The sequence below is a fragment of the Mus musculus genome, chromosome 6 (assembly GCF_000001635.26).
Source record: "Mus musculus strain C57BL/6J chromosome 6, GRCm38.p6 C57BL/6J".
NCBI lineage: Eukaryota > Metazoa > Chordata > Mammalia > Rodentia > Muridae > Mus > Mus musculus.
This window is the reverse complement of record NC_000072.6, coordinates 70,346,593-70,361,639: the sequence shown is the minus strand read 5'-3', so window position 1 is coordinate 70,361,639 and position 15,047 is coordinate 70,346,593. Positions and strand designations below refer to the sequence as shown.

Below are 15,047 nucleotides of genomic sequence, written 5' to 3'. Positions count from 1 at the left end.
GTTGGTTGGTTTTTTTTGTTTTTGTTTTTTTGTTTTTTTTTAATGTGGCTAATACCCACTTATTTTTTTTTAATTTTTATTTTTTTATTAGGTATTTTCCTCATTTACATTTTCAATGCTATCCCAAAGGTCCTCCATGCCCACCCCCCCAATTCCCTACCCACCCACTCCCCCTTTTTGGCCCTGGCATTCCCCTGTACTGGGGCATATAAAGTTTGCAAGTCCAATGGGCCTTTCTTTGCAGTGATGGCCGACAAGGCCATCTTTTGATACATATGCAGTAAAGACAAGAGCTCCCGGGTACTGGTTAGTTCATATTGTTGTTGTGTGTTCTTTTGTGATGGGATACCTCAATTCAGGATGGTATTTTCTATGTATATTCATGTGCCTAAGAATTACATAAATTCATTGTTTTTAATACATGAGTAGTACTCCATTGTGTGAATGTACTACATTTTCTGTATCCCTTCCTCTGTTGAGGGACATCTGGGTTCTTTCTAGCTTCTGACTATTATAAATAAGGCTGCTTTGAACATAGTGGGGCATGTGACCTTATTACATGTTAGAGCATCTTCTGGGTATATGACCAGGAGTGGTATTGCTGGGTACTCAGGTAGTACTATGTCCAATTTCTTGAGGAAACGCCAAACTGATTTCCAGAGTGGTTGTACCAGCTTGCAATCCCACCAACAATGGATGAGTGTTCGTCTTTCTCCACATACTTGCCAGCATCTTCTGTCACCTGAGTTTTTGATCTTAGCCACTCTGACTGGTGTGAGGTGGAATCTCAGGGTTGTTTTGATTTGCATTTCCCTGAAGACTAAGGATGTTGAACATTTCTATGTGCTTCTCAGCCATTTGGAATTACTCAGTTGAGAATTTTTTTTGTTTAGCTCTGTACTCCAATTTTTATAGGGTTATTTAGTTTTCTGGAGTCTAACTTCTTGAGTTCTTTCAATATATTGGATATTAGACCTTTATCAAAGGATTGGTAAATATCTTTTTCCAATCTGTTGGTTGCCTTTTTGTCTTATCGACAGTTTCTTTTGCCTTACAGAAGCTTTGCAATTTTATGAGGCCCCATTTGTTAATTCTTGATCTTAGAGAATAAGCTATCGGTGTTCTGTTCAGGAAATTTCCCCCTGTACCCATGTGCTTGATGCTCTTCCCCACTTTCTGTTCTATTAGTTTCAGCATAACTCATTTTATGTTGAAGTCCTTGATCCACTTGGACTTCAGCTTTGTATAAGGAGATAAGAATGGGTTGTCCTTCCTTCCATCTCAGCTCTGAACTTTGTCTCCGTAACTCCTTCCATGGGAGTTCCCCATTCTAGGAAGGAATGAAGTATCCACATTTTGGTCTTTCTTCTTCTTGAGTTTCATGTGTTTTGCAAGTTGTATCTTGGGTATTCTAAGAGACTGCCCCACCCGGGGATCCATCCCACATACAATCACCAATCCCAGACACTATTGCCTATGCCAACAAAATTGTGCTGACAGGACCCTTATATAGCTATCTCTTGTGAGGCTATGCCTGTGTCTGGCAAATACAGAAGTGGATGCTCACAGTGTGGAACACAGGGCCTCTAATGAAAGAGCTAGAGAAAGTACCCAAGGAGCTAAAGGGGTCTGCAACCCTATAGGAGGGACAACAATATAAACTCACCAGTACCCCCCAAGAGCTGTGTCTCTAGTTGCATATGTAGTCGAGGATGGCCTAGTCAGCCATCAATGGTAGGAGAGGCCTTTGGTCTTGCAAAAATCATATGCCCCAGTACAGGTGAATGCCAGGGCCAGGAAGCAGAAATGGGTGGTTTGGGAAGAAGGGCAGGAGGAGGGTATAGGGGACTTTTGGGGTAGCATTTGAAATGTAAATGAAGTAAATATTTAATAAAAAATGAAAAAAAAAAAGAATGGATCAATTTTCAGCAGTTGAGTCAGAACCATTTGTTGAAAATTCTGTCTTTTTTCCACTGGATGATTTTAGCTCCTTTGTCAAAGATCAAGTGACCATAGTTGTGTGGATTCATTTCTGAGTCTTCAATTCTATTCCAATGATCTACCTGCTTGTCACTGTATAAATACTATGAAGTTTTTATCACAATTTCTCTGTAGTACAGCTTGAGGTCAGGGATGATGATTCCACCAGAGGTTCTTTTATTTTGGGGAATACTTTTTGCTATCCTAAGTATTTTGTTATTCCAAATGATTTTTCAAATAGCTCTTTTTAACTCTGCGAAGAATTGTGTTGAAATTTTGCTGGGGATTCCATTCAATCTGTAGATTGCTTTTGGCAAGATGGTCATTTTTATTATATTAATCCTGCCAATTCATTAGCATGGGAGATCTTTCCATCTTCTGAGATCTTCTTCAATTTCTTTCTTCAGAGACTTGAAGTTCTTATCATACAGATCTTTTACTTCCTTAGTTATTATTCAGATCTTTCACTTCCTTAGAGTCACACCAACGTATTTTACATTATATGTGACTATTGTGAAGGGTGTTTTTTCCCTAATTTCTTTCTCAGCCTGTTTATCCTTTGTGTAGAGAATGGCCACTGAGTTTTTTGGATTAATTTTATATCCAGCTACTGCACTAAAGTTTTTATCAGGTTTAGGAGGTCTCTGGTGGAATTTTTAGGTTCACTTATATGTAATATATCATCTGCAAATAGTGAAATTTTGACTTCTTCCTTTCCAATTTGTATCCCTTTCAGCTACTTTTGTTATCTAATTACTGTGGCTAGGACTTTGAGTACTATAATGAATAGGTAGGGAGAGAGTAGACAGTCTTGTCTAGTCCTTGATTTTAGTTGGTACTTGCTTGCTGTATATTGCTTTTATTATGTTTAGGTATGGGCCTTGAATTCATGATATTTCCAAGACTTTTATCATGAAGGGGTGTTCTATTTTGGCCTTCAGTCTCTTGAGGGTTAGGTGCATCATTTCTGAATGAACACAGGCCCAGAAGTTCTCTCCTGCAAATGTGTTTTGAAGGCCTCATTTCAGCTGGTGTATGCTGCCTGTTTGGTGATCCAGTGTTTTAGAGATCTTGGAGGTCCAATTTTTTTTTAAAACTGTAAGATAAATACAAGTGCTCTATAGATACTCTACTATAAATAATTTGAGAGGTTTTTGGAACATTTTCAAATCTCAATAATATCAAAGTTTTCAGGCAACAGTTCTTTTCATGTTGTGATCCTTAGCAAGAAGACAAAGCAACTGGGATCTTATTCATGAATTAAGGGATATGACTTCCTCTTGGTTTCAAGAAGAATTTACACTACTGAATAGCCTTCACCCCAAATATACAAATGTCCTTAGGAGCTAAGGTTATAACAGACATGAGCAGAAACACAGATCATTGTGAATAACACAGTCATCCCTTACTCTACTCCAAAATTCAATGCTAGACCGACAAGATATTCTGAAGAAAGAGCATTTGTCCCACTGGCTCATGTTCGTGATGGGAGAACCTAGTATCTCAGGCTCTACAGGCAAAACAAAACAAAACAAAACAAAACAAAAACAGATAAAAATATTTCAAAGTCATATGTGGCCCCAGAAACAAGGGCAACAGATATCATAAATTCTCTCCTTTGTGGTTCCTAAATATGTTTTATGTAAAGTTCATGCGGATATATATGTATAAGTGTGTATCTCTGAATGTGTTCCTTCGTGTATGTGAATACATGTGTGTATGTGCATATATGTATGTGGCATTTATTTGTGTATACAAGTGACTGTGTTTATCTATGTGTACATATGTATGTATGTGCATACACACTGACACATATGTGTGTGTGTTTAAGATAGAAAGAGGAGAAACAGAGAATAAGACAAAGAGAGAGGGGGTGAGACTAGAAAGAAAAAATAACAAGATGTTGGGGTATATAGTGTGGAAGTGTATCTCTGTGTGTTCAGTTGTTAACTATGTAACAAGAAGAGAGCTAAATGCTTCTGGCAGGACTCTTGTATTGTCATTTCAATTGCCCATCTGTGGGTTTGCTATTTTGTAAATATTCATTTTTCCCTACCTTCCTAAGGCAATCAAAAATGTAACTAATTGCCTACAGCAAATAGCTAAAACCCCATAGCCAGACAGGAAGTGGAAGGTCAAACTTCTGGGCAGAGAGAGGAATGCTAGAAGAAGAGACATGTGATAGATTCAGACAATGGACACAGATGTGAATAGATGAACCAAAGCCAAGAACAAAGTTAGAGCTGGCCATGTAGAGAGACTTAGTACCAGGACTAGTCAAGTTCGTGTAGCTGGGAGACCGTCCAGAAAAAAATATTAAAAAGCCTCTGCATCAATATTTGTGTTGCTGGTAGGTCAATTATAGTTCCACTACAAGAAGAGAAAATGGAAATGGGTAAAGTTAGTAGATATTGTCAAAATATATGTACTTGAAAGATATTCTGTTATGAAATTGTGTAAAATGTGTACATAACAAGAAAGAAGTTTAAGAAGCAGCAACGTTGCACCAAGGACAAAGACACTTGCCACCAAGCTGAGTCTCAGAGTAAGACCTCAAAAGCTATTGGAAAAACCAGAATCAACTCCTAGTTATCTTCTGACCTCCACAAAAATAGCATTGCACATATTCATCTACATGTACACACACACACACACAGAGAGAGAGAGAGGGAGAGAGAGAGATGCACATGTACATAAAGAGAACTAATTACATAAAAGGAATACAAATAAGAGAGTCAGAAAAGGAAAAGAAGAGTCAGAAAAAGATGGATACCATTAAGGAAGTAACAAAACCTCCTAGGAACTAGAAAATGCAAGAAACAATTTTTTTTCTACACACTCCTAATCAAAATAAAGTTTACCAACATCACTACATCAGCCCATAGGGTTTTACCTTAGATACAAGATTTATAGAACTATAAAAAGATAAATTCCTCATATTTAATCAACATAGTTTGTGGTAAATGGTTACAGAAGGAATAGAAAAATAACACTGTTTTTTTTTCCTCTGCATTTTGGTACTTAGAGTATTTATACCAAAGGACATAAGTGACATTGAACAGATGCCGTTTTATTGGGTTCTGTAAACTTGTCAGTTTTTCAGGCATGCTAGGTCTCAGGCAGACAGGGGAAGTGGGCATGCCCAGGACTGTGTGTGGTGTACACAGCTGTTTAAACTCTCAAGGAGGTTTGTGTAGGCAGCTGAAGCTCTGTGGGGGGAGAAAGCTGCCATGATTGTGCTGACAGTAATAAACTGCTAGGTCTTCAGCATGCACATTGCTAATGGTGAGAGTGAAGTCTGTCCCAGATCCACTTCCTGTGAATCGATCAGGGACCCAAGATTCTCTAATGGATGCCCCATAGATAAGCAGTTTAGGAGGCTGCCCTTGTTTCTGCTGGTACCAGGATAAGTAGTTATTTTGGTTTACACTCCACAAAAGACTCTGACTGGACTTGCATCTCATAGTGACCTTCTCTCCTGCTGTCACAGCCAGGGAGGATGGAGACTGGGTCATCACAATGTCCCCACAGGTATCTACAATAGTGAGTAGACAGTGAAAATGCATACATACACATAGATTATAATAACAGATGAAATTTTTCATTTAAATGACCTTATAATGTCATAATGTCAGAACATTATTTGCAAGAAATATCACACACTGGCAAAAACTGCAAATTCCTTATTACAAAGATGAAACTTTGAAAAGGTTTTAATACTTTAAATTTCTTACCAGATACCCAAAGCAGCAAGAACATGAGGACATGGGTCTGTGATTCCATCTTTCTCCCCCCTGCCTGACTGATGCAGTTCAGTCATAATGCAAAGGCCTGGTTTATAAATTCTGAGTAGCTAGGCTGGGCTGGAGGAACCCATGCAAAGTAGACAGACAGTACAAAAGCAAATGCCTGGTCAGTGTCCGTGTGAGTGCTTGGAGTCAATCAACAGGCAAAAATGGCATCAGAGAGAGCATAAGAAGACACTGAAAGTGTTTGTCTTTCTCATCTCCAACATCAATTTACTGTGGAATCTAATAGGTTTGGGTTAAATAAGACATATTTAAATCAGGTGACATTTGTAGAAATTTTAGGAAAGCTATCTTAGATTGACAATTCTAGATAAGATATGCTGAGAAAAATCAGAAGAATACAAGAAGGAAGCCGAGTAAGAAAAATGTCAGATAAAAGATAATAATGGATAGGAAGGGAAAGAAGAGAGTCCACGTATATTGAAGTTAAATTTGTTCATTTTCTCCCATTTCCAAATTCACTCTTATAATGAGAACATGAACAGACATTTGGGCCCCAACTTCCAAAATAAACGTGGGAAAGAGATGAAAATAGAAGCCCATATTAGGTCTGTGGAAATCCTGGGGAAACGTTTCCTAGAATCAGTGAAGCATTAATCTCAAAGGCACACCCAACGGAAACTAACTATCATGTTTCTCACAACTTCAGGGAGCTTAAAGAGGGTTATCAGTTAGGAAATGGCGCATAAAACAAACCAGGTTTCTTCACCTCATTATGCCTGAACACCAGCACTACCAAAAGATATTATTCCACAGAGGTATATTCTAGAGAAATCTAGAAATTAGAAGGATTAAAACTGGCTAAATATGGTCTTGCTCACACTTCAAAAATTCTCCAGAAGGGGGCACAGCCACTCTAAATCAAGTAATGAATGAGACAAGTAGACCACAACATCAGAGATTGTTCATATCTAAAGGGAAAAAAAAATGTTTGATTGTGAAGGAAAATCAATAGCAATAACAGAGATGAAATAACCACCTGAATTCAGGTTAGTGAATTATGAGAGTATATATGAGATGAATCATAAATACAGTATTACATGTAGAGTACTAGAAACAGAAAAGTAAACAAAATATCACAACAGAGTGAGATTCATATCTGTATCCCTGATCTGGAGAGACAGAAGCAGGAGATCCATGAGATTACAGCCAGCTTTGGGTACATAAATTCTAGGCCAGTCTAATCTCTGCGTGGAGGTCAGATTTCCAGATATATATCATTAATCAACTGACTACAAGACACCTCATGGCATTGATATCCAAAGTGAATTATTCGTCTGATTTTAATGTACTAACATTAAACCAGAATATTATTGAAATGAAATATGCTTTTAATCAACATGCATTTTTCTTCTATTTTGTACTAAATATATAATTTTATAGAGCAACTTTCCAGGTATAAAAGATTAAATGATTTGTGATAAGCATGTTCAGATCTCATTTATAAACCACTAACATACCAATATAACAGAGAGACAGTTTGTGGATTAAGAAAGCCCCCAATTAGCTAAAGGGGTTTGAAACCCCATAGGAAGAACAATATCAAACCACTAGATTCCCCCAGAGCTCCCAGGGACTAAAACCACCACCAAAGTATACACACGGAGTGACCCATGGCTCTAGCTGCATATGTAGCAGAGAATGGCCTTGTTGGGCATCAATGGGAGGAGGAGCAATTGGTCCTGTGAAGGCTATGAGCACTCTCATAGAAGCAGGGGGAGGGGTATGGGATAGGGGGTTTCTGAGGGGATAGATTACATTTGACTTTTAAATAAATATAATATCCAATAAAAAAAGAAAGGTCCAGTCTTTGGTGTTGGTAGGCCTGATAATCCCTCAGGCATTCAGGGATAAAGGTAAAGTTGGTAAACTCTCCTGGTGGCAGCAGTCCACTGGGATTGCAAGTAAAGCTGGCTGTCCTGAATGGCAGCAGGCTTCCAGGGATATAGGCAGAGCTGGTCATCACTAATGACTTCAGGCTTCTGGTTGTCCTGTTTGCAGCAGGCCTCCAGGAATGGAAACAAAGCTGGTAGTCCATGATGGCTGTAGACCTCTGGGATTGCTGGTAGAGGTATGGACCAGAAGATGAAACAAAGAGGACAGGGCTGACCTCACAGTTGTTGGGCTTGTTGGAGAAGAGGACAGGTGACTGGCGCATGAGAATCTCACCTGGATGTCCTGGGTGTCAGCAGGACTCCAGGGAAGCAGGCAGAGCTGTGGGCTAGGACATGAAGTACAGAGGGGATAGGAGGAACTCACTGCTGGGTTTTTCTGGAAAGGCCAACAGGCAGGAAATGGGTTTAGGAGTGTCAATTTGTGGTCCCTGATGGCTGTAGGACTCCATTTTTGCAGGTGGATGTGTGTACCGGAAGATTGAGCATAGCAGGGAAAGGACACACATCACAGCTGCTAGGCATACTGGAGAAGCCAGCAGACAGGGGATGGGGACTAGAATAGGGGGTGGAGGGGAGCCTAGCATAACTGCTTTCTAAGAGTCTCCACCCATCATCTGACCAAAACAAATGCAGAGACCTACATCCAAACATCAGAGTTCAAGGAGTCTTGTGAACAAGTTAGGAGAAGGACTGAGAGACCCAGAGAGGATGGGAACTCCATTAGAAGACCAACAGACTCAAATAACCTGGGCCCTTGAGGGGGGCTCCCAGAGACTGAATAACCAACCAAACCATATTAATGGGCTGAATCTAGAGTCTTCCCAACCATCCCCCACACATATGTAGCAGATGTGCAGCTTGGTATTCATGTGAGTCCCCCAACAACTGGAACAACACTCTCTCTGATTCTGTTGCTTGACTGTGAAACTTGTTCCCCTAACTAGCCTGCCTTGACTGGGCTCAGTGGGAGAGTATGTGACTTGATGTGCCATAGTGGATTGGTACCCAGGGTGTGCTGGGGACCTCCTCCAGAGGAAAAAGGGAGGGGTATATGGAAGAAGAGCTGAGTAAGATGGACACTGGGAGGAAAGCAGTCTGAGATTGGAATGTAAATTGAATTAGTTAATCAGTTAGTTAACTAACAAAATAGTTTCCAAAATAAACCGAAGAATATACCAGATGAGCAAGAATCACCATCAGTTTCTAAAACAAATAATGAAGATCTTTGCTAAACTTTTCTTTTTATTAGGAATTTTCTTCATCTAAATTTCCAATGCTATCCCAAAAGTCCCCCATACCCTCCCCCCCACTCCCCTATCCACCCACTATTACTTCTTAGCCCTGGTGTTCTCCTGTACTAAGGCATATAAAGTTTGCAAGACCAAGGGGCCTCTCTTTGCAATGATGGCCGTCTAGGCCATCTTCTGATACATATGCAGCTAGAGATATGAGCTCGGGGGGGGGGGAGGTTCTGGTTAATTCATATTGTTGTTCCACCTATAGAGTTGCAGACCCCTTTAGCTCCTTGGGTACTTTCTCTAGCTCCTCCATTGGGGTCTCTGTGATCCATCCAATAGCTGACTGTGAGCTTATACTTCTGTGTTTGCTAGGCCCTGGCATAGCCTCACAAGAGACAGCTATATCAGGATCATTTCAGCAAAATCTTGCTTTGTGACAGCTGTGGTGAGCTCAGACCATGCTCTCATGTCATTTACTAATGCTCATTCAAATTCAACAGATGGAGACAGGGGTCTGACAAATACAAAGATGCCTGCAGTTAAATATGGGCTTATCACAGAATATAAGGAGAGAGCATAGGGGCTTGGGAGGTAAAATTTCCATGTTCTTTTGTGTATAATCACAAAAGCCTGACAACCTTATTTACTGCTTTTCCCACAAATATGGTCTCCACAATATGTCCTGGTGCATTTGATTCCTTGGGCTGTCTTTTAAAATGCACTACAATCCAACTGACTCAAAATAACACAGATGAACTTCCTCCAGCCTTTGGAACCAGGAAGTCTGAAGTTGATTATCTTGAGTTCCTGGGACACAGCAGCCTCTTCCATGGATCCACCATGCCTACAGGCCTAGGTAAATTCAGTGTCATGTGCAAAATATACTGAGTTAATACAAGGTTAACTAGGCTTTGTTGTTGAATCACATATCTTTTATTCTTGAGAAGAATCACAGTGGCTACCCAATATCTGTGACAGAAAATATAGATATGAGAGGACTTTATAATTCAGATAAAGTATTTACATATTACATTTGGTAAGACACAAAAGGTAGATTGCACTTGGAATTGAAGTGCTTCGATGCTGAAACATGGAAACTTCCATGGGTTAAGGGCAGCTTGGGCTACATGCTACCACAATCTCTGTTAGTTCACATGTGCATCATTCTTGTTGTGTCTGGAAGACACTGTTTCCTTGCTGTCATCCATCCCCTCTGGCTCTCATAATCATTCCATCTCCTCTTCCTCAAAGACCCCTGAGCTCTCAGGGAGGTGTTTGGTGAAGACATTCCTTTTAAACCTGAATGTCCCAAGGTCTCTCATTCTTTTTATTTATTTATTTATTTATTTATTTATTTATTTATTTATTTATTTATTTATTATTATATATTTTCCTCAATTACATTTCCAATGCTATCCCAAAAGTCCCCCACACCCTCCCCCCCACACTCCCCTACCCCCCACTCCCCCTTTTTGGCCCTGGCGTTCCCCTGTACTGGGGCATATAAAGTTTGCAAATCCAATGGGCCTCTCTTTCCAGTGAAGGCCTACTAGGCTATCTATTGATACATATGCAGCTAGAGAAAAGAGCTCCAGGTTACTAGATAGTTCATATTGTTGTTCCACATATAGGGTTGCAGTTCCCTTTAGCTCCTTGGGTACTTTCTCTAACTCCTCCATTGGGGGCCCTGTGATCCATCCAATAGCTGACTGTGAGCATCAACTTCTGTGTTTCCTAGGCCCCAGCATAGTCTCACAAAAGATATCTATATCTGGGTCCTTTCAGCAAAATCTTGCTAGTGTATGCAATGGTGTCAGCGTTTGAAATCTGATTATGGGATGGATCCCTGGATATGACAATCACTAGATGGTCCATCCTTTTATCACAGCTTCAAATTTTGTCTCTGTAACTCCTTCCATGGGTATTTTGTTCCCATTTCTAAGAAGGGGCTAAGTGTCCAAACTTTGGTCTTCGTTCTTCTTGAGTTTCATGTGTATTGCAAATTGTATCTTATATCTTGGGTATCCTAAGTTTCTGGGCTATTATCCACTTATCAGTGAGTACATATTGTGTGAGTTCCTTTCTGATTGGGTTACTTCACTCAGGATGATGCCCTCCAGGTCCATCCATTTGCCTAGGAATTTCAAAAATTCATTCTATTTAATAGCTGAGTTGTACTCCATTGTGTAAATATACCAAATTTTTTTGTATCCATTCCTCTGTTGAGGGGCATCTGGGTTCTTTCCAACTTCTGGCTATTATAAATAAGGCTGCTATGAACATAGTGGAGCATGTGTCCTTCTTACCAGTTGGGGCATCTTCTGGATATATGCCCAGGAGAGGTATTGCTGGTTCCTCCGGTAGTACTATGTCCAGTTTTCTGAGGAACCACCAGACTGATTTCCAGAGTGGTTGTACAAGCTTGCAATCCCACCAACAATGGAGGAGTGTTCCTCTTTCTCCACATCCTCATCAGCATCTGCTGTCACCTGAATTTTTGATCTTAGCCATTCTGACTGGTGTGAGATGGGAATCTCAGGGTTGTTTTGATTTGCATTTCTCTGATGATTAAGGATGTTGAACATTTTTTCAGGTGCTTCTCAGCCATTCAGTATTCCTCGGATGAGGACTCTTTCTTTAGCTCTGAGCCCCATCTTTTAAGGGGGTTGTTTGATTTTCTAGAGTCCGTCCTCTTGAGTTCTTTATATATATTGGATATTAGTCCCCTATCTGATTTAAGATAGGTAAAGATCCTTTCCCAATCTGTTGGTGGCCTTTTTGTCTTATTGATTGTGTCTTTTGCCTTGCAGAAGCTTTGCAGTTTCATGAGGTCCCATTTGTCAATCCTCGATCTTACAACACAAGCCATTGCTGTTCTATTCAGGAATTTTTCCCCCGCGCCCATATATTCGAGGCTTTTCCACACATTCTCCTCTATATGTTTCAGTGTCTCTGGTTTTATGTGGAGTTCCTTGATCCACTTAGATTTGATCTTAGTACAAGGAGGTAGGAATGGATCGATTCGCATACTTCTACATGATAACAACCAGTTGTGCCAGCACCATTTGTTGAAAATGCTGTCTTTCTTCCACTGGATGGTTTTAGCTCCCTTGTCGAAGATCAAGTGACCATAGGTGTGTGGGTTCATTTCTGGGTCTTCAATTCTATTCCATTGGACTACTTGTCTGTCACTATACCAGTACCATGCAGTTTTTATCACAAATGCTCTGTAGTAAAGCTTTAGGTCAGGCATGGTGATTCCACCAGAGGTACTTTTGTCCTTGAGAAGAGTTTTTGCTATCCTAGGTTTTTTTGTTATTGCAGATGAATTTGCAGATTGCTCTTTCTAATTCGTTGAAGAATTGAGTTGAAGTTTTGATGGGGATTGCATTGAATCTGTAGATTGCTTTTGGAAAGTTAGCCATTTTTACAATGTTGATCCTGCCAATCCATGAGCATGGAAGATCTTTCCATCTTCTGAGATCTTCTTTAATTTCTGTCTTCAGAGACTTGAAGTTTTTATCATACAGATCTTTCACTTCCTTAGTTAGAGTCACGCCAAGATATTTTATATTATTTGTGACTATTGAGAAGGGTGTTATTTCCCTAATTACTTTCTCAGCCTGTTTATTCTTTGTGTAGAGAAAGGCCATTGACTTGTTTGAGTTAATTTTATATCCAGCTACTTCACCGAAGCTGTTTATCAGGTTTAGGAGTTCTCTGGTGGTATTTTTAGTGTCACTTATATATACTATCATATCATCTGCAAAAAGTGATATTTTGACTTCCTCCTTTCCAATTTGTATCCCCTTGATCTCCTTTTGTTGTCTCATTGCTCTGGCTAATACTTCAAGTACTATGTTGAAGAGGTAGGGAGAAAGTGGGCAGCCTTGTCTAGTCCCTGATTTTAGTGGGATTGCTTCCAGCTTCTCACCATTTACTTTGATGTTGGCTACTGGTTTGCTGTAGATTGCTTTTATCATGTTCAGGTATTGACCTTGAATTCCTGATCTTTCCAAGACTTTTATCATGAATGGTTGTTGGATCTTGTCAAATGCTTTCTCTGGATCTAACGAGATGATCATGTGGTTTTTGTCTTTGAGTTTGTTTATATAATGGAATACATTGATGGATTTTCCTATATTAAACCATCCCTGCATCCCTGGAATAAAACCTACTTGGTCAGGATGGATGATTGCTTTAATGTGTTCTTGGATTCGGTTAGTGAGAATTTTATTGAGGATTTTTGCATCGATATTCATAAGAGAAATTGGTCTGAAGTTCACTATCTTTGTTGGATCTTTCTGTGGTTTAGGTATCAGAGTAATTGTGGCTTCATAAAATGAGTTGGGTAGAGTACCTTCTACTTCTATTTTGTGAAATAGTTTATGCAGAACTGGAATTAGATCTTCTTTGAAGGTCTGATAGAACTCTGCACTAAACCCGACTGGTGTGGGCTCTTTTTGGCTGGGAGACTATTAATGACTGCTCCTGTTTCTTTAGGGTATATGGGACTGTTTAGATGGTCAACTTGATCCTGATTCAACTTTGGTACCTGGTATCTGTCTAGAAATTTGTCCATTTCGTCCAGGTTTTCCAGTTTTGTTGAGTATAGCCTTTTGTAGAAGGATCTGATGGTGTTTTGGATTTCTTCAGGATCTGTTGTTATGTCTCCCTTTTCATTTCTGATTTTGTTAATTAGGATTTTGTCCCTGTCCCCTCTAGTGAGTCTAGCTAAGGGTTTATCTATCTTGTTGATTTTCTCAAAGAACCAACTCCTTGTTTGGTTAATTCTTTGAATAGTTCTTCTTGTTTCCACTTGGTTGATTTCACCCCTGAGTTTGATTATTTCCTGCTGTCTACTCCTCTTGGGTGAATTTTCTTCCATTTTTCCAGAGCTTTTGGATGTGTTGTCAAGCTGCTAGTGTGTGCTCTCTCCAGTTTCTTCTTGGAGGCACTTAGAGCTATGAGTTTCCCTCTTAGAAATGCTTTCATTGTGTCCCATAGGTTTGGGTATGTTGTGGCTTTATTTTCATTAAACTCTAAAAAGTCTTTATTCTCTTTCTTTATTCCTTCCTTGACCAAGGTATCATTGAGAAGAGTGTTGCTCAGTTTCCACGTGAATGTGGGCTTTCCATTATTTATGTTGTTATTGAAGATCAGCCTTAGGCCATGGTGGTCTGATAGGATGCATGGGACAATTTCAATATTTTTGTATCTGTTGAGGCCTGTTTTGTGACCAACTATATGGTCAATTCAGAATTATGATTGTTTCATAAGTATTAATTACTTTCTGAAAAATGATTATACCACTTAAGGAAGTGACTCAGTGTAATTCCAGGCACTCATTAGTTACTAACAGACCTTCCAGGAGGGATAAGGACACATGTTTGGTAAAGAGACAAATATTGTTCAAGTAATTGTGGTTGTAGTTTGCTCATAGGTGCAATGGCCATGTTATATCCAGAAGACACTATTTCACTCCCCATAATATCTGTATCTAACGTTCTTTTTCCTTCCATGATGACCTCTTATCTATGGGGAGTGAGATATCTTTTTTATAGACGACCACTCCACAGTCAAATATTCTCTGCACTTTGACCAATTGTAGGCTTTTTTCTTTAACCACTATCTAGAGCAGAAAGAGGATCCTAGGATGAATACTTAGAATAGTATCATTTGATTGTTTTTAGTACAAGGCTTTAGAAAGCAGTTTCATGCCATGCTCATTCTGAAAACAAAACCAATAACAGACAGAAAGAGTAATGGTAGGTTCTCCCTTATGGCCCATAACCATAATAGCCAAAGACTCAGGAACTGGTTTTCGGTTCTAGGCATCACAATTAGTATCATTGTGTTTATTTCAGATAAGAATGAGGAAAACATCTTTAAAATTCATCTGGAGCAGAAATGAAACAGTTTGTTCATTTTTTTGTGTGTCAATACAACATTGGCTAAAATATATTCTGTAAAATCAGGAACTCATTGTGACCATTGTGCCAGCAGTTCTCATTGCATATTTACCCCTTTTCATTAAACTAGCACCTTTACATATATTTGTATATGTGTGTATATGCATATACACAAATCTGCATATATGTATATATGTACATAGAGAAATTGAG

General features: G+C 39.4%; 1 gene segment (V, D, J or C) and 1 further gene; both read right to left on the bottom strand.

Annotated features, from left to right (window-relative positions):
• Igk (immunoglobulin kappa chain complex) overlaps nucleotides 1-15,047 on the bottom strand; it is a 3,171,119-nt gene that overhangs the window by 365,115 nt on the left and 2,790,957 nt on the right.
• On the bottom strand, nucleotides 5,195-5,763 carry Igkv8-18 (immunoglobulin kappa variable 8-18). The segment is given in 2 exon segments: nucleotides 5,195-5,515; nucleotides 5,715-5,763. Coding segments are annotated over 2 exon segments (370 nt in total).